This window comes from Biomphalaria glabrata, chromosome 2, assembly GCF_947242115.1.
Source record: "Biomphalaria glabrata chromosome 2, xgBioGlab47.1, whole genome shotgun sequence".
Classification (NCBI taxonomy): domain Eukaryota; kingdom Metazoa; phylum Mollusca; class Gastropoda; family Planorbidae; genus Biomphalaria; species Biomphalaria glabrata.
Window position 1 is genome coordinate 44,740,112 of NC_074712.1, and position 22,357 is coordinate 44,762,468.

Consider the following 22,357-nt stretch of genomic DNA (forward strand, 5'->3'; position numbering starts at 1 on the left):
TGGATCAACAAACTACGGAAAGTCTTTTTTTCAACTATCTTCAACATTACAACTTTCAAGTGTTCCGTGTCAATGCTTTTCAGCCAATTCTGCTCACATTACAACATGCAGAAACGTCTTTCAGAAGTTACTGCATACATTACAGCACTAACCGAAATCGAACCTAATGATTACAAAATACGACTGTTGTTTCTTGGTCATTGGTTTATAGCCCCAGACAGCTGGTACAAATAAATCGATTAAGCCTTATTATATTTTTAATGAAGAACTTTAATAATTTTAAACAAACTTCTTGATCAAATAGAAATTAAAGTTACTTATAGGCCTATACACTATATAGATATCCAGATTGAAAGCAGATGTAGAATTACTAATGAAATGATTTTTCAGTCTCACGCGTTTCTCAAATCATCCCCACAAGGTTATTCACTTGAATTATACCAGACCCCTCGTGGTTTCATCAGAAAATCTTGAGCCTACACAACTAAAACCACCAATTTCCCCTTTTCTCAAGATGACATCATTAACATGCATGGACCTGTCTGTCAATTTCAGGTTAACTCTTTAATAAAAAATGCAAATCTACTCTGATAGCGAATAATGCAGAACTAGAATCATTTTGTCGAGATACTACTTTTATCAATCAAAAGAATGTCATGGATTGAATATATAGTCCTTATACTAGTATTCTAGAGTTATAAACAGGTTTTATTTCAATTTTGTCAAGAATTTAGATTTAGACTACCCGGTTAACATGCTTTTTGTAAGGGCCAATTCTGCCTTATTCTAGCTTGCCCCTGTTTACACCCCTAAGTTGCCCTAGTTGTGTATAGGCTAATGAATTTTTTAAAAATCTGAATCGAGGAGGGGGGTACAAATGTGGCATTGTGAGTATTTGACATACTTGAGAATTATTGTGTGTGTAGATTCTAAGCTAGTTTTCCTTCATTACCATTATATTACAATTGTTTAGGTATGTTCTTTATAAACCTAGACCCTTGTGATCAAAATTTATCTACACATAAATACCACACAGCAAAAAAAAACAGCAACAGGAAACTGAAAATGCTTTTTTCAAACAATAAAGATATACAAAACACACAAGAAAAAAGAATTTCCATCTGATTTTGCACAATTCCTCAGTTTGATTTCAAGGCTGGGGAAGGGGGCATTTGTGAGGAATCAATGCTGCATTTAGGTACCCTGCAACTGCAACTCTAATCTAGAGTCCCTTTAGCCAAGCAGTTTGTTCCACAGAGTATGATACCTGCCTAAAGTTGTCAAAAAGATTTCAAATTTTGCTATTTCCAAAATGTTAATTATTTAACTTTAGCTCAGAGGTGGTAAATTGAACTAGACTCTACATTACAAAAAAAAAAGAATGAAAAGAAAACTTTTTTTTCATGAAAACTTCATTAAATAAACAAACTATAAACCAGGATCCAGTGTTATTTTTCTATCCTTGAAATATGTGAATAGATAGTTCAGCCAATTATAATTTCATTGTTAAATACTAGCCAGCCCAGTTGGATTTGTATCTATACCAAATCACATATTTATGAATGTGTCAACAAAATATAAATTTTCCAACCAACATTGGAGCAGTTTGTATTCAAATATATTTTTATTCACATCAAAACCAATGAGCAGAAGCTAACAACAATGAACAAAATCTATGGAGTAAATCTGGTCACACAATCACACAGCTGGATGTAAAGCACTAATGGCTTAACCAAACTCTCAATAAAACATCTCTGGCATATATAACACATTGTTTTTTATGTGGGATGTCATCATTTTTAAAAACTTCAGAAAGCCCATCACAAACAGTGCAAAAGTTTGTTAGAATCTTTGGAAATGTATCAATATAGTCAACAATCCTTTAAACTTTTGATATTTTTTGTAATGTTGCACACACAGTAATAGAATACAGTTGTAATGAGGGCTAACTGAATGATAGACAAATCAGTGAAATCTAATATTTTCTATATTTCAATGTACCTGAAATTGCTTAAAAAACATAATGGACTGTTCTAGTACAAGCTGGTTTATTTTTACTTTATAAGCCATACTCAGAGGGAAATATAAATTATTGATTTAGGTTAATAACTTTATTCTAAATTATAAAACAAATGAATTTTATCAAGGTAATATTTTTGTTGAAGATGATAAATAATTGACTAACAAATTTAAAAAAAAAATACAATGGATCATACCTTTTTTCTCTTCAATTTATAACTAGAAATAAGTTTTGCTATGTTCCATATTATTTTATAGGCCAGCATAAAATTTATGTATTTGGGGTAGCGTACATAATTTAAAAATATTTATACTTTTTTTTTTACAGTGATAATGGCAAAAAAATCTCTATATATATAATGTTTAGTGTACAGTGTTTGTTTTATTTCATCATGACACCACTAATTTTTTAACAAATGTTCTGATCTGATCATCATCAACTAAACCAATGAATTGGTTACACACTTGACCTTTTCTCAAACCAATCACTGTTGGAACTGACCTGACCTGGAATAAAGAAAAACAAGAATACATTTTGGGGAGTACTATCTCCACAAATGAAGAGCTGAAGACAAGACAACAATCTGAAAGGCATTTATGTCTTCTACAAGTCTATTAGAAATTGTGAGGATTGACATCAGATGACATTTAATGGGAGACTAGCTTTTTAAATAATTGGTAACACAAAAGATCTAATAAAAAAAAAATCAGTGTAACTGAACTAAATGCAATGAAAAAAAAAAATGAGCAAAAATTAACAAGGATTTTTTGGCCATTATTTGGACATTGCAAATTATAATGGGCAATATAAGATTCAAAGAATAAACAAAAAGTAAGGCAAATCATAATAAATATTTATAACTCTAATTTAACATTATAAAGAAAAAACTAAATCTGCATAAAAAACTTTGTAAATATGTACTTACTCCATATGCCATTGCAAGTTCTGAAATTTCATCAATATCTACTTTAGCCATAATAACTTTGCCTTCTTCTGCTAATATACTTTCAAGCCTTGGGCCTAAAAGTTTACATGGACCACACCACCTTTTGAGATAAAGTTACTGCATAACAATACTTAAGCTGCTATATATATTTCATTAAAAAAAAAAATTCCTACATTTTATGCAATAGAACATACTCAGCAAGACACATTCAGACACAACATTCAAACAAGGATACAACTTTGGGCAAAAAATTGCAAAGCAATATTTTTAATATTGTTACGAATCTCACTATCCAGGCTCTCTGCAAACTGCACCATACACCACCAACTTAAAGAACTTGACAACTCAGGGCTCCAAAGTAACGTAACACTTTAATGGTTGAATAAATAACAGCCAATACTGTACAATTGGCAAGACGTACACTGTACAAATATCTCTTCGATAACACCGTTCCGCCGTATCAACTCTTGCACTGGCCTCTCCGTCTCGTTCCGGGCTTGCACTGGGTTCAACAGTTCAGGACTGACTTCACACACTAGGCTCGTTGTGTCGGACTCGATCGCAGACCAAGATCAAGACGCCAGCCGTCTCAACTGTACTTGACAGTACTCCGCACTGAACCGTCGTAATGCTCCGTACAGACCCACACCGCTGAACTGTGCTGTAGTCGACCGGACTGTAGTGAACCGGGCTCTGAACCCCTGCCGTGAACCGTCTCTCGTGAACCTTGCTGTAATGAGCCCCTTTTCTCGACCGTCTTGACTGCGACACCTCCGCTCTTATATAGGGTCCCTACTGGCCTTCTCGAACCGGACAGAACGCCGCTCGACGTTTCTAGGTGGTCAGATGACTACAACTCTCGTGACGCTCCTGAGCTCTGTTCACGAACCGCCGTCGATCCTTCCCGAACCGCCGTGTTGACACTCGACTCGGCTGACCATCGTAACTCGTCACGGTTGACCGCTCGTCTAGCGCTGGCCTGGGGCGATTTGCGTCGGCTGACTACACTCACACCACTACCCCCATCTGTGCCACCACCAAGTTTATAACACTGCCCCCTCCTTAGATCTGTCCGTCCCGGACAGAATCAACATCATGACATTGGCTGTAAAGTTTCATCGCTGCAGGTGGGGGTCGATCAGTGGCAGTTGGCTTGCCTCTTGAGCTTGATGGAGCCATCCATGTTGCAGTCAGCAATGGTCGCTTCCTTCTTCTCCTCCAATTGGCCTTCACCTGGTTGCATGGACGTCGTGCTTTCATCGCCATCCACGTTGAATTCAGAAAACGTTTTCTTCTTCTCCTCCAGTTAGCCTTCATCTGGTTGCATCGATGTCGTTGTCGCATCGTCATCCACGTTGCACTCAACAAAAGTAGCCTTCTTCTTCTTCTCCGCCAGTTGGTCTTCATGTGGCTGCAGTTATTTCTTGGTAGAATCACCATGCACGTTGGACTATGCAAACGCCGCCTTCTTCTTTTCCTCCAGTTGATCGTCCTCTTGTTGCAGTCACGTTTTGGTTGCATCGCTCTCTTGTCTGTCGGTACCGAGGACAGCCACTTAAAACATGGAGAGGTATAGGATGTAAGGGCTGGGGATACCAAGATCGTTGGCAAAAGAGGTGGCTTCATAGGGCTTTGCGAAGAAGGACTGGGATGGGCTTCAAATCCACAGGGCGGGGAATTGTGGGACAGGTCATCATCTTCAGCCTTGTCTGGAGGGCATGCTCGTGGGGCAGGTTGGTAACACTCCTCGTGCAAAGGTCCCTCGTCTTCGGCTTCAGGCTTCATTCGGCTTTCTTCACCACCATCAGGACCTCTCTCTCTCGTCTCAGTATCGGGCCAATCGCTTGTTGGTTTCAGGCCCTGTCGATGACTTTCGTCTTTCAAATGTCCATCAACGTCAACGTCAGACTGCCTTGGATTCTCTTTACCACCTTCAGGACTTTCCTCTCCAGTCTTGGCAGCTGGACCAACGTCTGTTAGTTTCGGACCTGGCTGGTATCTCTCGACTTGCATATGTCTCTCAACGGCTTCGTCAGGTTTCAATGGGTCCTCATGATCACCACCAAGGCTCCTCTCTCTGGTTTTAGCATCTGAACGAACGTCTGAGTTGATGATTCTCTCCTCCACAGCAGGTATGCGTTGGTTCATAGCGGCTATCTTGGTGTTCATGGCATCTATCTTGGAATTGATCTGTTCCAGCAAGTTAGGTTCGACTTCAAAAAGATATGTGTCCGGATCTTCTTTTTCTTCCAAAATGTCATCTCGGAGGCGTGCTTGTAAGGTTTTTTTATTTCCGCTCGTTTTCAGATTTCGATCACGGAGTTCTTGCTTCAGTTCGCTGAATTCAAGTTCGTACAGCAGTTTCAGACGAGCAATAGTAGATCCGATCCAATCCGATTCCGATCCGATCCCACTTCTGACACCAGTGTTACGAATCTCACTATCCAGGCTCTCTGCAAACTGCACCATACACCACCAACTTAAAGAACTTGACAACTCAGGGCTCCAAAGTAACGTAACACTTTAATGGTTGAATAAATAACAGCCAATACTGTACAATTGGCAAGACGTACACTGTACAAATATCTCTTCGATAACACTGTTCCGCCGTATCAACTCTTGCACTGGCCTCTCCGTCTCGTTCCGGGCTTGCACTGGGTTCAACAGTTCAGGACTGACTTCACACACTAGGCTCGTTGTGTCGGACTCGATCGCAGACCAAGATCAAGACGCCAGCCGTCTCAACTGTACTTGACAGTACTCCGCACTGAACCGTCGTAATGCTCCGTACAGACCCACACCGCTGAACTGTGCTGTAGTCGACCGGACTGTAGTGAACCGGGCTCTGAACCCCTGCCGTGAACCGTCTCTCGTGAACCTTGCTGTAATGAGCCCCTTTTCTCGACCGTCTTGACTGCGACACCTCCGCTCTTATATAGGGTCCCTACTGGCCTTCTCGAACCGGACAGAACGCCGCTCGACGTTTCTAGGTGGTCAGATGACTACAACTCTCGTGACGCTCCTGAGCTCTGTTCACGAACCGCCGTCGATCCTTCCCGAACCGCCGTGTTGACACTCGACTCGGCTGACCATCGTAACTCGTCACGGTTGACCGCTCGTCTAGCGCTGGCCTGGGGCGATTTGCGTCGGCTGACTACACTCACACCACTACCCCCATCTGTGCCACCACCAGGTTTATAACAATATTTAACATGAAACATCAATATAGCTTTTGTTCAACAGTAAGATATACTTATATATTTATATATATATATATATATATTTTTTTTTTTTTTGGGACTAAATCTATACATCTAAAAGAAAATGTGTAATTAAACTACACTAACTTGTTCACATGTTTCTCTAACTAACTTCAATAACAAGATGCAAATATTCATGATCTTATTTATTAGTAAATGTAAACAAAATATTTTTGGTCCTCTATTCAAACAGTTTGCCAGCGTAATAGTATTATTTTTGTAAAGCTTGACTTCAAGGTGGCCACAAACTCTATTACAAGTTTAGATTAAAAAAAATACCAGTAGTTTCCAATATAGATGCACAGAGCTGTTTTCTATGCAAGGCTGTTGTTTTTTTCATTTCAACAGATATTTATTTCTCCTCTAAATTAGCTTCATAATGGAATCCATTCATTGAGGAATCTGAAGTCCTTAAAATCATTTTTATTACATATTCTTTATTTACTCTCAGTAACTGCTAGACTTTGGATCAAATCAGGTAAACTATTGAAATACAGTAATCATATGGCTGCCTGGTTGTGTGGTATGTACTCTGGAATATGTTTCAGTGGTCTCAATGGTCTTGGGTTTAAACCCTGCCCATTGCACCCCACCTGCAGGGGATTTGGGCTATGATTTAACTCTCTTTAACATCCGAAACATGTAAAAAAAAATTTTTTTTCTATTTAAGTCTTTTATGTGTAAATAAGCTGGATCCAATTTTTATACTAATAATAAAAAAACCAACAACTACAGATTGACAAGTAACAAATAGGCCTACTGAATTACTTACGTAGCATGAAAATCAACAACAACTGGTGTATTATTGCTAGCTTCAATCACTCTTTTTTTAAAATCTTCTTCATCTTGGACATTGATAACTTCAAATTTTTTAGCTGCAGTAGAGCAGAGTCTAATGCTGGTTGATGCTAATCTGTTACAATTTTCAAGCTTTGAATGTACCTCATGAACTGACATCTGGGGTAAAGACCTTTCTAAAAATCCAACTCTACTGACCATTATGTTTCTAACAGAACTGCAAGTTGCAGCTCTGCACAAAATCTGCCTGGCTACATTCATTGTTGTTAAATCTGTTTAAGAAAGAAATAAAAAAATGGTTAAAAATCTTTGACAATTGTTTAAATTGTTTTCATTGAGGATAATGTTTTGCTGTTGACAAACTGGCATGCATATTAAATGTTTATGCACACATTGACAATAGTTAATAGATGTATTTCAATATTTTACCTGATTTGATCCAAAGAATGATGTAGTCTAGCAGTTACTGAGAGTAAATAAAGAATATGTAGCAACACCATAAACCACTTAGACAAACATAATGTCCTTACTCCATACCAACATGGCTTTAGGAAATATAGATCATGTGAAACACAACTAATAGGACTAATTGATGATTTTTCAAAAGGTGTAGATGATAGTGAGCAAATAGATGCTATCTTACTAGATTTTTGCAAGGCTTTTGACAGAGTTCACCACCATAGTTTGCTTAAAGAATTAAGATATTTTGGCATTGATGGTCCATTGCATCAGTGGATTAAAGATTTTCGGAAAGGGAGAGAACAAACTGTAATAATAAATGGCTCTAAATCAACACCAATAACAGTAAACTAGGTGTACCTCAAGGAACAGTCTTAGGTCCACTACTATTTTTAATTTACATAAATGATTTACCAAATTGCATTAGTTCAGAAACAAAAATCAGATTATTTGCAGACGATTGCATAATATATAGAACAATAAAAACAACACAAGATATACAGAAATTTTACAAAGAGAATTAGATGAATTATAGAAATGGGAATCAAATTGGAGCATGTCTTTCCACACAGAAAAATGTCAGTTATTAAGAGTTAAAAAAAAAAAAACTAAAACAAATTAATTCCACTTATCTTATTCATGGTAAACCAGTAACACAGATTAAAAATGCTAAATACCTAGGTGGTATAATAAATGAAAACTGTTATGGAATCCCCATATTGATGAAACTATCAAAAAATCAAACAAAGCATTAGGGTTTATTAAAAGAAATTTCTATAAATCAAATAAGAACATAAAACTAAAATGTTATATAACCTTGGTTAGGCTAATAATAGAATATATGCATCCTTTGTTTGGGACCCTTCAACTCAAGAAAACATTAAGAAACTGGAACAGACACAAAATAGAGCAGTGAGATTCATAACAAACGAATATTCACATTTGACTAGAGTAACACCTTTAGTAAAATCACTAAATTTAGAAAGCCTTCAGGATAGAAGACTTAAAAGTAAAGTAGCAATTATACATGAAACACTGAACCATAATCTTCAAATACAAAAACAAAATTTAATAAAATACTCAGAAACACACAAAGATAAAGGCACATTCCTCATTCCATATGCCAGGACAAATGTGTATGAATGCTCCTTCTTCCCTAAGGTTATTAGAGCATGGAATGGGTTGCCTGAGCTTGCCAGGAAAACCAGTGACTTGGCAGAATTTAGGTCATTGGTTAATATGCATGACTAAATGCATGAGGCTTAGGACATTATCATCTTCTTTTTTGAAGTAATGTCTGTAGTATATTAGATAAGATAAATATGTCCGACTGGAAAGTCTTTCTGCTTGTGTTAATTATCAGAAACTGGAAAAGCAAAAGATTTTATTTACCATGACAATACAATAAAATGAGAATATTTCTTTGTTATAAATCCCATGGCTCTATTTTGCTTCTATTCTAGCTAGTTTTCTTGAAATAAAGGGTTCCAAACAGAGGAACCATATACTAATAATGGTCTAACCAAGGTTAAATAGCATTTTAATTTTACATTCTTAAGACTAAGACTGCTTTATTCATCCTTACAGAAATTCATATAAATAGAACAGACACTATATAAAAGAGTTCTTTGGGTGATCAAACACAGATGTCTTGATTCTTTTCATATTTCCTAGTCAAAGAGTGTGCTGATACAGTCTGACATTCTATCTAGAATAGATAGTCTTCCCACAAAACCTTGTTGTCAACAATGACACTCAGACTCAGATATTTGTATGAGTTCACTTGTTGTATTGATCTAATTGGTATTCTTGTTTGGTTTGCCTTTGGCATGCAGTCATCTCTTATGTGGGATAAGTGTATAGATCTAGATATATAATATATATATATATATATATTATTAGATCTATATTAACTAATACTATAGACAGTATAGAGGGACTATAGAATCTGACTATAGAATCTAGTATTGACTCATAGAGGAATGAAATAGTAATAATAGTATCTAGATATAAATACTAGTAGATCTATAGAGCTGCCTGGTCGTGCGGTTTGCGCACTGGAATGTCGTTTGGATTTATCATTTATCGATGGTCCCGGGTTCGAACCTAGTCTAGGAAGTAACTATCTTCAACTCTGAAGGAACATCCGAAACATGTAACATTTTACAAACAAACAAACATCAGATCTAGACAAGCTAGATTGTAGTTTTAGTTTTAGTAATGATAATCATAATGATAATCACATAATCATAATGATAATCATAAAAAGTAATATAATTAATTTAATTAATAATTATCATTGTGATTGTAATTCAGTAATTGTAATGTTATAAATTAGAGTCTAGACATCTAGTAATTATATAATATAGTAAAATATACTTATAGTCTTATAAAAGTATCTTAGTCTTAATCTATCGTATCGGATCTATCCTCTTGTCAGACTTGTCTACTAGTAACTAGATAGATCTATTATTTACTATTAATTTACTATACCAGCCAGAGTCTTATTCTAGTCTAGACTTAATAAAAATATAGAGCTACCTCTAGATCTAAGAACTAGACCAATATAGATCTATAGACTAGATTAGATTATAGATAAACTAAGTTTACTAAAATAGACTAGATCTAGTATCTAGAATCTAGATATGTCTATATAGATCTAGTCTAGATGCTAGACTAGTCTACTCACTTGTTCTTGAAACATTCACGAGTTGTGCAAAACGTCACAACTTTTTGAGTCATAACCTTTGACCAGTACTATGGGTACTGAAATTAAACTTTTAAAAATGCGTTTGAAGATGTTTATAGTTCCCCAGTTACCGTCCTTAAAATCTCGAGACAGAGATCTAGATTCTAGGCTAGATCATCATGATCATGATCTAGGGACTAATTATTATGATATATGATAATAATGGTAATGTATGTCTATGAATAGTCTAGATGAGATCTAGTTCTAGATATAAAATTAAAAAGTGAATGCAAATTTATTATCTATGACTTTAACAACAATACTTATACTTATACTGTCAATACACAACATTTATCTAGCTGGATCTACTACTACATCTAGTACTAGTACTAGAAAAGTATACTAATACTTAGATCTAGTTAGTATATCTTATGATTTATCTTACTTTGTCTAATTATCTAATACAGACGTTACTTCAAAAAAGAAGAAGATTACGTCCTACGCATCATGCATTTGTGATATTAGATCTATATAACTTGAGCTGCTTCGTCACACTCATAGTCAATACCAGCTTATAATATATTTCCTTCCTATGAACTGTTTGTTTGTTTGTAAAATGTTTCACATGTTTCGGATGTTCCTTCAGAGTTGAAGATAATTTACTTCCTAGTCCAAACCTCCCACTGGATGGCAGGGGATGAGAGCAGGCAACTGGACCATTGATAAGTCTGAACAACTGCTCAGCACGCAAACTGCTTGACCAGGCAGCCATCCTCAAAGGTGGTGAAGTCTGATTTTTAATTTACTAGATCTATGCTAAGCTGATAATATTCAGGATCTTGGTAAACACTATTAACTGCTTTGTTGTACTGTCCCAGACTTCATTTATTGCTCTAACTTTGAGCAAAATGTAGACTGGACTCTTAAGTTGTTGTTGTTTTTTTTGTCTTTCAGCTATATCTTTTTTGCCACTTTGTCAAACATTAAAAAATGATCATGGGCTAGTTTTTACTATTCATGGGTGTTAATTATGCTTTCCATTACTTTTAGGGAGCTCTTTTTTTTTTTGTTATATATCTCTTTTGCTGATTCCGATCAAAACCCCTTTCATTGCACAGCTCCCTGGAAAATAGTTGTTTAGGAAGTTGACTTTCAGACATAGAGACGCACCCAGCCCATTGTAATGGACACCATATTCAAATTATTACTTTAGCATTTATAAATACTCTCCATCAGTGACAAGTAAGCTCTCAGTCTGATATGTGATCAAACTAAATTACCTGCTGAAAAGAACTAAGTCATTTGACAAAGGGGTTCTGGACTCTGAAACAAATAATAGTGAGGTTGTTAGAACTAAAGGGATTTTCAGGACATGACTGATTCCACCCAGCTCTAATTGTTACCTGACGTAGGCTGGGGAAAGAAGAGATTGTTGGTCATTGTGCTGGCCACATGATGCCCTTGTTAATCATGGAGATAGAAACTGAAATCTTTTAAATCATCTGACCAGATCCCCTTTCAGATCAGATGGTCTGAAAGTGGGTACCTTACTAGTTACTTCAAGAACTAAAGATCTGTAGACTTGAATTTTTGTTGATATTTTTAGTATAAATCTGCAGCTTTGTTAATATGCATTTAATGGTAATTCTTACAATTATTGACCTGTTTGTATATGCATTTCTAGCTTGACTAGGTCTAATTCTTACTCTTAAGATTCTTTTTTTTGTCAATAGCAATATTTGGATTTTCCTTGCCATGGTTTAATGGCATGCATAATAATCTTCCAATCCAATGAGCAGTTTCCAAATCCTATCACTTGTGAGCTATCATTCATTGCTTAAGTTTTGTCTTGTCAACAATTTCATTTCATTGAGCTTGGGTATGGCTTGAAGTTCTTTAATTGATTTTGGAAAATATTTCCTTATTTTACATTTTTTTTATGACTGATTGAATGTGGGATAGTAATATTAATAATAATGATTTAATTAATTTATAGAGTGCTTTTAACAAACAAAATGTAGGCTCATGGTGCTGTGATATCATTACACACATAAACACACGAGCTAAAATGACAAACTAATCTAAAAAAGTTTTAAATAGATAGATCTTGTTCTTCTTGAATGTAGTATATGCATAATAATCTTCCAATCCAATGAGCAGTTTCCAAATCCTATCACTTGTCTGTCTGAGATCAATGGGGATGCATTAAAACAATACATAATTTTAGGGGAGGTACCTCACAAAACAAGAAATAAATTTAAAAAGTTAATGAAATATTGGTAATTAATTATTTTGTTTGGTATAAAACAAGGGAAAGAAATTGTACTTGACAGATGTGTTGGTGTAAGCTAAATTAGCCCCCTTAAGGTGGCTTAAGCCCTAAGTTCGAATTCGAGTTGTACAATTTATTTTTTTTAAGGCAATCGTGGTAACATTTACCCAGTTACTCCCATCTTCCTCCCCCTTCCCAACTTGTTCAGACAAGTGATAGGATCTTAGCGTATTGGGAAAGCTAAAAGCATGAAAATGTGCTAAACGAAAACAATTATATATTTTATTCTATATCTATTGCAACTTTAATTACATGACTGATCCAAACTAATTGATACAATTACACTCCCTAATAGTATTTTAAGAGTAGCATGCTTTTGCAATGATTATTTGAATGGTTTATGTACACAATATTATCAGAATTTTTGCTTACAATTTTTAATACAAATTTAATTTAAAAATTACATTAATAAAGAGAAAAAAATCTATGTTTTTGACATTTTTCATCATTCCAATGGTGTACATGTGCCTTATTATAAGCTTTTTTTTTTCTTTCAAAGTATCTTTTCTATTTTGCTTGTAATATTTTTTAATGATATTAAATGTTAGCATAAATAATGATACACTTATAAGCTAAATATTACACTAAGGAACACTGAACTCAATAAGTGATGCCAACAGCCAACACTAGACGCTGGGTACATTAGACTCTTTACTAACACTCTCTCATAACACAGGTTACACACAACACAATATGAACTTTCTTACCAAGGGGACATTCTGACAACAAACACATACACATAATCACAATGTCAACATCAAATTTTATCTTGTTTAATTTGATATTTTGGGTTTTTGGCACATCTCGCAATTTGTTTAATTTGTTACACTTTTTATCATGTAAATAAAAATAAATATTTATCAAATATTGCTGATTTTATAATTTTTTGGGATAAAAGATCAGAGGATGAAATGACTAGGGGATGAAATTACAGGAAACCTGCTTTAGATCTAGATGTGGCCTTTTTAAATTTATAAAAAATAAATGTATGACTTTTCTAAGTTCAAAATAAACTTTGAGTTATGGTGCTCCGCTGTGAGGAGGAAGAGGAAACCATGTCTCAAATTCTTTTTAATTGTCCCAGACTTACAGAATACCTTTGTGACTAGTTTTGAAAGTCACATGCACCTTGTATCAGACATATATGCATTGTGCACAACCACAGAGTTATTGTCCAGGGCTTTTGGAAGAAAGTATTTGAGCTTCTTTAGCATTCACTCACATAGAATTAATGATGATGCTGAATACAATTTTAAACTACAAGCTATTTACAATTTACAGCAGTTACAGCAAGGGTTAATCTTTTTTCTCCTTGAAAATAATTTCTTGCCTATAAAATGTTGTTTTGCAATGGGGGAATTTTTTTTTTCTTATTTTAAAATTAACTTTTAAGTTCTTGTCTTGAGATATTATATATGTAAAAACTGTGAACAACCATATTTTTGAAGCACATTTATCTCATAATATATGTACTGACTCTTAATCTTACAGATAATCCTCCTCCTGTAAAATTTTCAGAAAATGGAAAAAGAAAAGTTATTATCAAGACGATTGCTCTGTCCCTATGGAACTAAGCCAGGATATTGTTTGAATACACAATGTCTTAATCATTTGCCTGAAGGTTTTATGTCCAATCAAAGTGATGTAGAAAAGGATCTTGTATTTGAAAGAATGTGTGTTGAGGATGCAATAAAGAAAAAGGAAAAGCAAGATAGGTATGAATTTCTTAAAAATGAAAGGAAACTCATGGGCATGTCTGAGCCTACTGATGAAGAAAAGAACAAAGTGCCATTATATCAGAAAAAAACTAATGATGCTGCTGTACAAGAAAAACTTAAATTGTGTCCTCCCATAGACATTGGCAAGGTAAAGTTAAAGGAATTATGTGCAACTTATTCATTTTAATAATTTATTTGGACCATTATAATTTTTAGGTGGCTAAACAATGTTGGCCCTACTAATTGTGTAAGGTCAGTAATATACATGGGTAATCTATTTTGTTATTTCTATCTAGCTTTATATTAGCTTCTGAAAGTCAACATAATCATACAGGTTTGAATCTCAATCACTTTTATGTATTGTTATGTTTTAAGCACAATTTTAAAACAAATTTCCTGACAGATAATCAGTTCCCCTTTCAGATGTTGCAATCTAAAGGGCAGATAATGTAAAGGTCATCTTTTACTGTAGCCATGGTTACTGAGGCTATCATGCGGCCTTTACTTTTCCCCAACTAATGTCAGGTACCCATTAGAGTTGGGTGTATTCAATGATCCCAAAATAAGAAATCCCAGTCTTCACCAGGATTCAAACCTGGGACCCTCGATTCCGAAGCCAAACGCTGTACCTCTCAGCCACTGCCTCTCACTGATACTATATATTATTATTATTTTAAATTTAACTTTTACTTTTTTTGATAGCTAAATGTTTCGTTAATTTGGAATTTTATAATTGCTATTTATTTTAATGCTTGAGCCTAAAATTAATTTTCTCTTTTAGCTTGCTGCAAAAAGGAAAACTTTCAGAAAGCCAGCCAGGAAGCTCTGTATGCTGGATGTTCCTAGTTTTAAGGCTCCAGAAGATGACTACAATGATTTATCAAACTTCCTGAGAATATCCACTATGCCTGGATACAGCAGCAATGATTATGTTAGTGAGTACAAGGATCGTCATAACATGTCTGTTTGGAACAACCGCAGGGACATTGATAAGCAAGCATTCAAACTGACTCGGGACTGGCTCAGTAAGTTAACATTTTATTCTCATTTCAGCCTAATTTTTTTTTTTTTTAAGTTCAGCTTTAATGATATGTGTTTTTTTTTTCTAAGTTAGCCACACAACTAAAAGTAAAGGAAAACATTTATGAAGCATTATAATTAGATACTGATAAAAGTAAATGAGTATTTACAACTGACAAGAGAATGTATTTGCTGAAATCAGTAAATGTCAATTTTCATCAAAACTATTTCACACTTTAGGTCAATATTATAAACTGTTTCTTAACCCCCAAACTCTACTTTAGCAGCTTACAGCAGGGCATTAGTGGAAGAAATTTAATATTTATCAACTCTCTTGAGCTGTGGGCATTATAGATTTCATTTTTCTGTCGGAACTATTATCACTGCATTTCTTTCATGCCACTTTTTAAAAAATAGATTTTTGGTTAAACATTATCATTTATCTGTTAGAGTATCTTTAAAAATGCTGCAATATGCTAATTGAAATTATGTTTTTTTTTGGTAAAGAGTCATAAAAAATTTTTTTTTGTAATCGATTTAAAAAAATGATATAGTGAAGTAAAATATACTCTGAGGTGTGTTCAGACTATAGATAAAGAAAAGAAGATTAGTTAAAAGTAAGTAAAGTTCCCCTTTCAGACCTTGTAATCTATGAGGTAGATGTTGTTAAGACCATCTATTTCTGTGGCCCACAGTTAACAATGATGTCATATGGCCAGCACAATGACCAACCGCCTTTTCTTTTCCCAGATATCGACAGTTACCCATTAGAGGCACTCTAAAATTAAAAAATCCCAGTCTTCACCAGGATTCGAACCCAGGATACCTCAGTTTGGAAGCCAAGCATTTTACCACTCAGCCTCCAGACCTCCTAGATTTGATAAGGAGAAGTAAATTAGATCTATTTGACTTGCCAGTGGTCTTCATGGGATTGGTTGGATAAAAACATTAATCTATTACCTCTACTTGCCATACTGGATGCTAGGCCCCTATAAAGACCTTATCTATTTTAACATTTCCTACATGCAAGTGTTAAATTAAACTATTGATTATATCCATAACTTTGGACTTTTTAAAATCTATATTTTAATTTTACAATTATAGTCTCATAATTTTTGCACGATAATTTTCATAGGTGTTTGGTCAGATTATGATGTCATTGAAAGACGTTGGAGGAAAGCTTGGGCAGAGAAATTTTCATCCTAATAATTTGAAGTAGGATCTGCTTACATGAGTACTGGAAGAGCTAATCAACCATGTCATTAAACAATCAACAAGACAATCAATAATATAATAGTTTAAACATCTGCATTTTTTTTTAGAAATTAGGTTTAATTTTTCAAATTACCATTCATCTTTTAATTTTTTTTTTAACCTTTTGGGCTCTTTGATGCAGCTTTTTAAAAATGTACCGCTGTCCAACACATGGTTAGTTAGCCTCACTTAGCACAGTTGTAGCTCTTTTGTTTGTTTTATTTGCTTTAAAATTTTTAAAAGAGTATAGCCTCCAGTACAATTTTTTTTGGCTTTTAACTTAATAAATAAACAAAGAAAAATTTATTTTTTTCCTAAAATAATGTGATATATAATGAAGCAACCATCAGCCATGACTCAACAAGCTAGCATTTTTGCTCAAGTTTAATTGTTTGCAGGTTGTTGGTATATATTATTTCTGCTCAACTTAGAAATCACTCAGAATAGTAAAATTCCAAATATATATTGTCAGGGTTGTAATTTTACACTATCTTGTTCAATCATACTCACTGAAATTAAATGAAAACATATTTGTTTTAGTTTGAATAACATGGAAAACAAATGGACCATTACATCCACACAGTATTAAAATTGTTTTTTTCTAAAATCAGTATTAACCATTCTATAGAGTGCAAAACCATTTTTTTTCTATTATATTCAGTATTTATCAAGCTTGTTTATTTTTTTAACATTTTGCCATTTTGTAAAAAAAAAAGTATTTTACATATTTAAAGTTTTATACACTGATAATATTAACAAAACTGATACTCTGTTGAATCTCTGTATGTATCAGATAGAGAGATGTTAAATATATTAAAACTATTTTTTTAAATGACACAAGCTTTATTCTTTATATTTAAACTTTTTTTAATAATGTAATAATATATCGAGTCATATTGTGGTTGTTTTGTTTAATTAAATAATATAATATAATTTTATATTTGCTAAAATATTACAAAATTGATACAGAAAGTATAGTATATGCTAGAGAAATAATATTAAGGCTTGTCTTTGAGTCTGAAGATTAATGAAGAATGCAGTATTTCCTGTTCAACCCCAGCAACCCCTACATATTTTGCCACAACCAGCACATGCATAACCATTGTCCCCAAGAGAAATAATGCAGACATATATTTATTTCTGACCATGTTAACAATCTTTAATTCATAAAAGAATGGAAGCCTATACAGCATAAAACATCCCTTGGGTTGAAATAACCAGGTTTCTTTAAGATTTGGTGTCCAGTGTCCCTTTTTTTCTTTATTTCTTTACAAGGAATTGTGACAAGTCAAAAGCTTGCTGTCGGAGTCACTCAAACTTATCACAGCATTGATTATATTTTATCATTATTTATTTATTTTATTTTAGTTATTCCCCCGTCCTATCCCCAATTTCTTCACCCGCCCCACCTTTTCCTCATCTCACTAGACTGAGTCCACCACCTTGGCGGCTTTTCACTTATCTTCCCTTGACCGGGGAAAGATAAACACACATTCTCTTTGATCTTACCGCCGGATGTCTGATGGTCGCAGTTGACACCATCTTGGGTGGAATGCAAACCAATCTTTCTTCCCCCTTCCCTCTCCCATGTCTCTCTTTGATCAAGGAGATTACTCGTGACGCTCCAAGGTGCGATTCTTGTCGGATTCACCCACGTGTAAGATAATTCTTAGCCTAGGACATTTCCTGTTTCCGCCCATATCTCCCAGCCTATATAAGGTGGAATAGACACTCTCTCATTTTCTCATTCGAGCTGAGCTATCGAGTCTGGACTGCTTCATTTATTCTTTCTCTTAGAGGAATGCCTGGTGCCTCCCTCAGGTGTCTGCCTATTTATCTGCCTATTTATTTGGCATTGTCTGCCTAGTCAATTGCCTATTTGATATTGGGATCCACTCAACTATTTACTTGGCGCTATCAGCTCTACTTGCCCTCCTATTTGACAGCCCACTTGTCAGCTTATTAGGTGCGACGTCCCTATAGACCCAGATCTGTGCGAGACGTCATAGCTACGCCAAACCCTCCGCAACTCACTGGACTCACCCTGCACTACGCTGCCCACGGCAGATCAGCTCTGCCCGCAGTACACTTGTGCCCACGGTAGCCGGCCACCCGCCCTACTGTGCCCACTACAGATATTAGAACTTTGGATTGAGACTCCACAAGAACTATATCACCGGCGTCCCTCTACCCGCTAGAGCGCCACCTCCAGCTGCAGAACCGCAAGCCAGGACACAGCCAGCTGCGACATCAACAGGACAACCAGCTAAGTTCAGAAGACAAAGTGACATACTCTCTTATTAAGTGCAAGAGTGATGATTAAATATAGTATCAATTAGAGATAGATGCAAACCCTCCCCCCTTTTATTCTTTTATGTAAATAAATATTCTTCAATTTAACTTTTGTATCTCTCTTTCATTGCTTGTCTCGTTGCGTGCCTGCTCCCGATTTATATGGTTGGTGCGTGATAATTTCAAAAATAATCATCCCCTAGACATTAAACACGCCAAACACACGTCACTTTCCCCAACCTGTCACAGGAATACAAATCATATAGCCTCCATTTAGTTCTATGTAAGCCTCGAAATTTCAAGAAACATTTCAGACTGAGTAGAGGCCAACTTTAAATTGTCAAAGTGTTGTTTTTTTTACATCAAAACTATTTTTTAGTATTGGGGGATAAATATTGTTTAAGATAGCTATGATTTTGACATCTTTAGTTTTTTAATGTAGATTTAGACTTTTTTTTTTGATTCTATACAAAGGTATTAATATCATTTAGCCTCAAATATTAGGGGGAAAAAAATCAACTGCAAGCTGCCTAATTAGTAATTACTTTATATGGTAATAGGGTGTTTTGCCCAGAATTCTTTTTCTTTTCAATAAGGCAGCAAATGTTTGACTATAACCTCTGATTCTCAGTGCAATTCAAAACAAAACAAGGCTACAAAGACAGTTTGTGTGGAAACGCAAACTCAAAATCGGCCCCCGAAGTGGTCCACCCAGGCAGGTAAAAAGGCAGGTTTCAGTATTTTCAGAAAGAACATCAGAATGAAATTCTATCAAAGACAAATGACAGAGAAGAATGGAGAAAGAAGGTTGACATATCTTGTGTGCACTCAACGGTCCAGCAGACCAAAGATAAGTGAAAGTGAAGTTAGTTGTGAACCTGGCCTAACTGTTGTCTACTAATGAATATCTAATTGATCTTAATTGTTTTGTAAAGGGTCAATCTCTTATTCAAATCCTCAGGAAAAAAACATTTCCGTAAAAACAAAAAGACCAAAGGATAAGTGAATGTGAAGTTAGATGTGAACCTGGCCTAACTGTTGTCTAATAATGAATGTCTAATTGATCTTAATTGTTTTGTAAAGGGTCAATCTCTTATTCAAATCCTCAAGAAAAAAACATTTCAGTAAAAACAAAAAATATTTCTCCTTTCGTTTGGTGCTCTATAATAATAATAATAATTTTATTTATAAAGCGCTGTTAACAAACGAAATGTAGGCTCAAGGCGCTGTAATAACATTACAAACACAAACACGACAATTATAATCAAAAACTAATCTAAAAAAGTTTTAAACAAGTAGATCTTAATGTTCTTCTTAAAAGTGGTAGGCTATAGCATGTTGTCTGTCTGAGATCAATGGGGAGTGAGTTCCAAACCTTTGGTCCGTGCACTGAAAAAGCCCGCAGACCGTAGCTTTTGAGGGAGAAACGTGGCACCACTAAAAGCGTTGAGTCCATTGAGCGTAGGGCTCTCTGGGGGACATATGGAGTAATCAGTTCTTTAAGGTGTTATGTATATATCTACAATGATGACAAAGTGTGGCGACCGTGTAATCGATTCTCGCTTTCACGGGAAGCCAATGGAGCATGCGCAAGAGCGTAGTAGCAGAATCTTGTCTTGTTTTTCTAAGCACTATTCGTGCGGCGTTGTTCTGTATACGTTGCAGTTTGGCTATTTTGTCATCAGGTATACCCGCTAGTACGGCGTTACAATAGTCAAGGCGGGAGAGTATGAATGCCACAGCTAGCGTTTTTGTTGACTCCGTTGTTAAATATGGTCGGATTTGGCCTAATCTACGCAGATGCAGATAAAGACCCTTGCAGAGCTGACTTATGTGTGGGTCGAAAGATAGTGTTGAGTCGAAGAAAACTCCAAGATTCCGCACTACATGGACATAAGGAAGCTGGCAGTTCGTAATAAAAAGAGAATCTTTACTTTCAACTTTCGAGACGTTGTTCCGAGTGCCAATCTTAATTATTTCTGTCTTATCTTCGTTCATCTTGAGCTTATTTTCAACCATCCAATTGCTCACCATTGCAACGGTACTACTGATTTTCTCTGCCAGATGCGACACCTCTGATGGCACTGAGGAATCGTATAACTGTGAGTCATCGGCAAAGAAATGGTATAGGATGCCGGTTGGCCGTATGACACCGCTGAGTGGATATGTATACATATGAGTCGGAAAGAAGGAAAAAAAAAAGTTCTCCATTTAGACTAAATATTTTATATTATCTTAATAGTACTTAATTAAACAATTGAAAAAATATAGTTTTTGACTTTATAACTTTACTGGTTGTCATGGAAACAATCCAAGATGGCCGCCAAACAAACTATAATTAAAAGCTTATAACTCAAAAAATACTTAAGATAAATTAATAATTTTTACACACAAATATCATACATGACAAGTATTAAAAACGCATGAAGGGAAATATTGTTATCTTTTATTGTCTTTTTTAAATGATTTTTTTAGTGTTGCAACCATGAAAAATACATAAATATTTCATAATTCTAAACTTTGAAACGCTAAAACAAAAAAACTACTTCAAATATCAAAAAGTTTCTGCATGCGTTTGTAGATATCTATGTACAGAATAAGTATGCCAAGTATGAAGTATGTAGCTCAAGTAGTTTCAGAGCCTTAGCGTTTAGCAGATATAATACAAAAACAAAAAAAGGAGAAAATGCAAAAAAACAAAATAAAATTTCAATTACAAAAATTTTGTCAGAAAAATACTAGATAACAGGTATGTAATTTATAGGTTGGTATAATAACTATCTGAAAACATTAAAAAAATATCAATATTTAGTAAAGGGCATATTCTAAATTTCATATAAATATAGCAACCAATTGGTAAAATAAAACGCAAATTGTACACAATTGTATTACAGAGTAATATTTCAAACAAAAAATCTACTTATTGAGATATCAAAAAGTTTTTGCATGCGTTTGTAGATATCTATGTACAGAAAAAGTATGCCAAATATGAAGTATGTAGCTCAAGTAGTTTCAGAGCCTTAGCGTTTGGCAGATAGAGGTATAATACAAAAACAAAAAAAGAAGAAAATGAAAAAAAAAAAAAAAAAAAAATTTCAATTACAAAAATTTTGTCAGGAAAATACTAGATAACATGCATGTAATTTATAGGTTAGTATAATAAGTATCTGAAAACATAATAAAAATAGCTATATTTAGTAAAGAGCATATTCTAAATTTCATATAAGTATAGCAACTAATTGGTAAAATAAAACGTAAATTGTACGCAATTGTATTACAGAGTAGTATTTCAAACAAAAATCCAACTTACGCAAATATCAAAAAGTTTTTGCATGCATATGTAGATATATATGTACAGAATAATTATGCCAAATATCAAATAAGTTCCAAAAGTAGTTTCAGAGCCTTAGCGTTTGGCAGATAGAGATATATACAAAAATACAAAAAAAGAAAGAAAAAAAATTCAATTACAAAAATTTATTCAGAAAATCACTGAATAGCAAATATATGTTATTTACACTTTAGTATAGCAGATTTTAAAAATAGCTATTTAGTATATTCCATCCAGA

General features: G+C 34.6%; 2 protein-coding genes across 9 annotated transcripts in view; one reads left to right on the top strand and one right to left on the bottom strand.

Moving 5' to 3' along the window:
- Nucleotides 1–17,319, top strand: part of LOC106056403 (uncharacterized) — a 130,296-nt gene extending 112,977 nt beyond the window's left edge. Inside the window, exons 2-5 of one of the 6 annotated variants that reach the window (XM_056020790.1) lie at nucleotides 10,336–10,397; nucleotides 13,996–14,370; nucleotides 15,004–15,247; nucleotides 16,378–17,318. In XM_056020790.1, coding sequence (XP_055876765.1) covers nucleotides 14,026–14,370; nucleotides 15,004–15,247; nucleotides 16,378–16,448 — 660 coding nt within the window. In that variant the 5' untranslated portion in view covers nucleotides 10,336–10,397; nucleotides 13,996–14,025 and the 3' untranslated portion in view covers nucleotides 16,449–17,318. Of the gene's footprint in view, nucleotides 1–10,269; nucleotides 10,398–10,833; nucleotides 10,953–13,995; nucleotides 14,371–15,003; nucleotides 15,248–15,992; nucleotides 16,327–16,377 lie in introns of those variants that run through there. The other 5 variants (XM_056020788.1, XM_056020789.1, XM_056020792.1 and 2 more) reach the window with 5 other exon arrangements.
- LOC106056422 (thioredoxin, mitochondrial-like) lies at nucleotides 1,606–10,300 on the bottom strand. Of its 3 annotated transcripts, none has more exons than XM_056020793.1 (4): nucleotides 10,173–10,300; nucleotides 6,999–7,296; nucleotides 2,946–3,066; nucleotides 1,606–2,526 (listed from the first exon to the last, which is right to left on the bottom strand). In XM_056020793.1, the coding sequence occupies exons 2-4, from the start codon at nucleotides 7,283–7,285 to the stop codon at nucleotides 2,410–2,412; spliced, it is 525 nt and encodes a 174-aa protein (XP_055876768.1). In that variant the 5' UTR covers nucleotides 7,286–7,296; nucleotides 10,173–10,300; the 3' UTR covers nucleotides 1,606–2,409. The 3 variants fall into 3 exon arrangements, with proteins under 3 accessions (XP_055876768.1, XP_055876769.1, XP_013068616.1); XM_056020794.1 differs by lacking the exon at nucleotides 10,173–10,300 and adding an exon at nucleotides 10,025–10,164; XM_013213162.2 differs by lacking the exon at nucleotides 10,173–10,300 and adding an exon at nucleotides 7,454–7,505.
- Nucleotides 17,320–22,357: the final 5,038 nt, after the last annotated feature.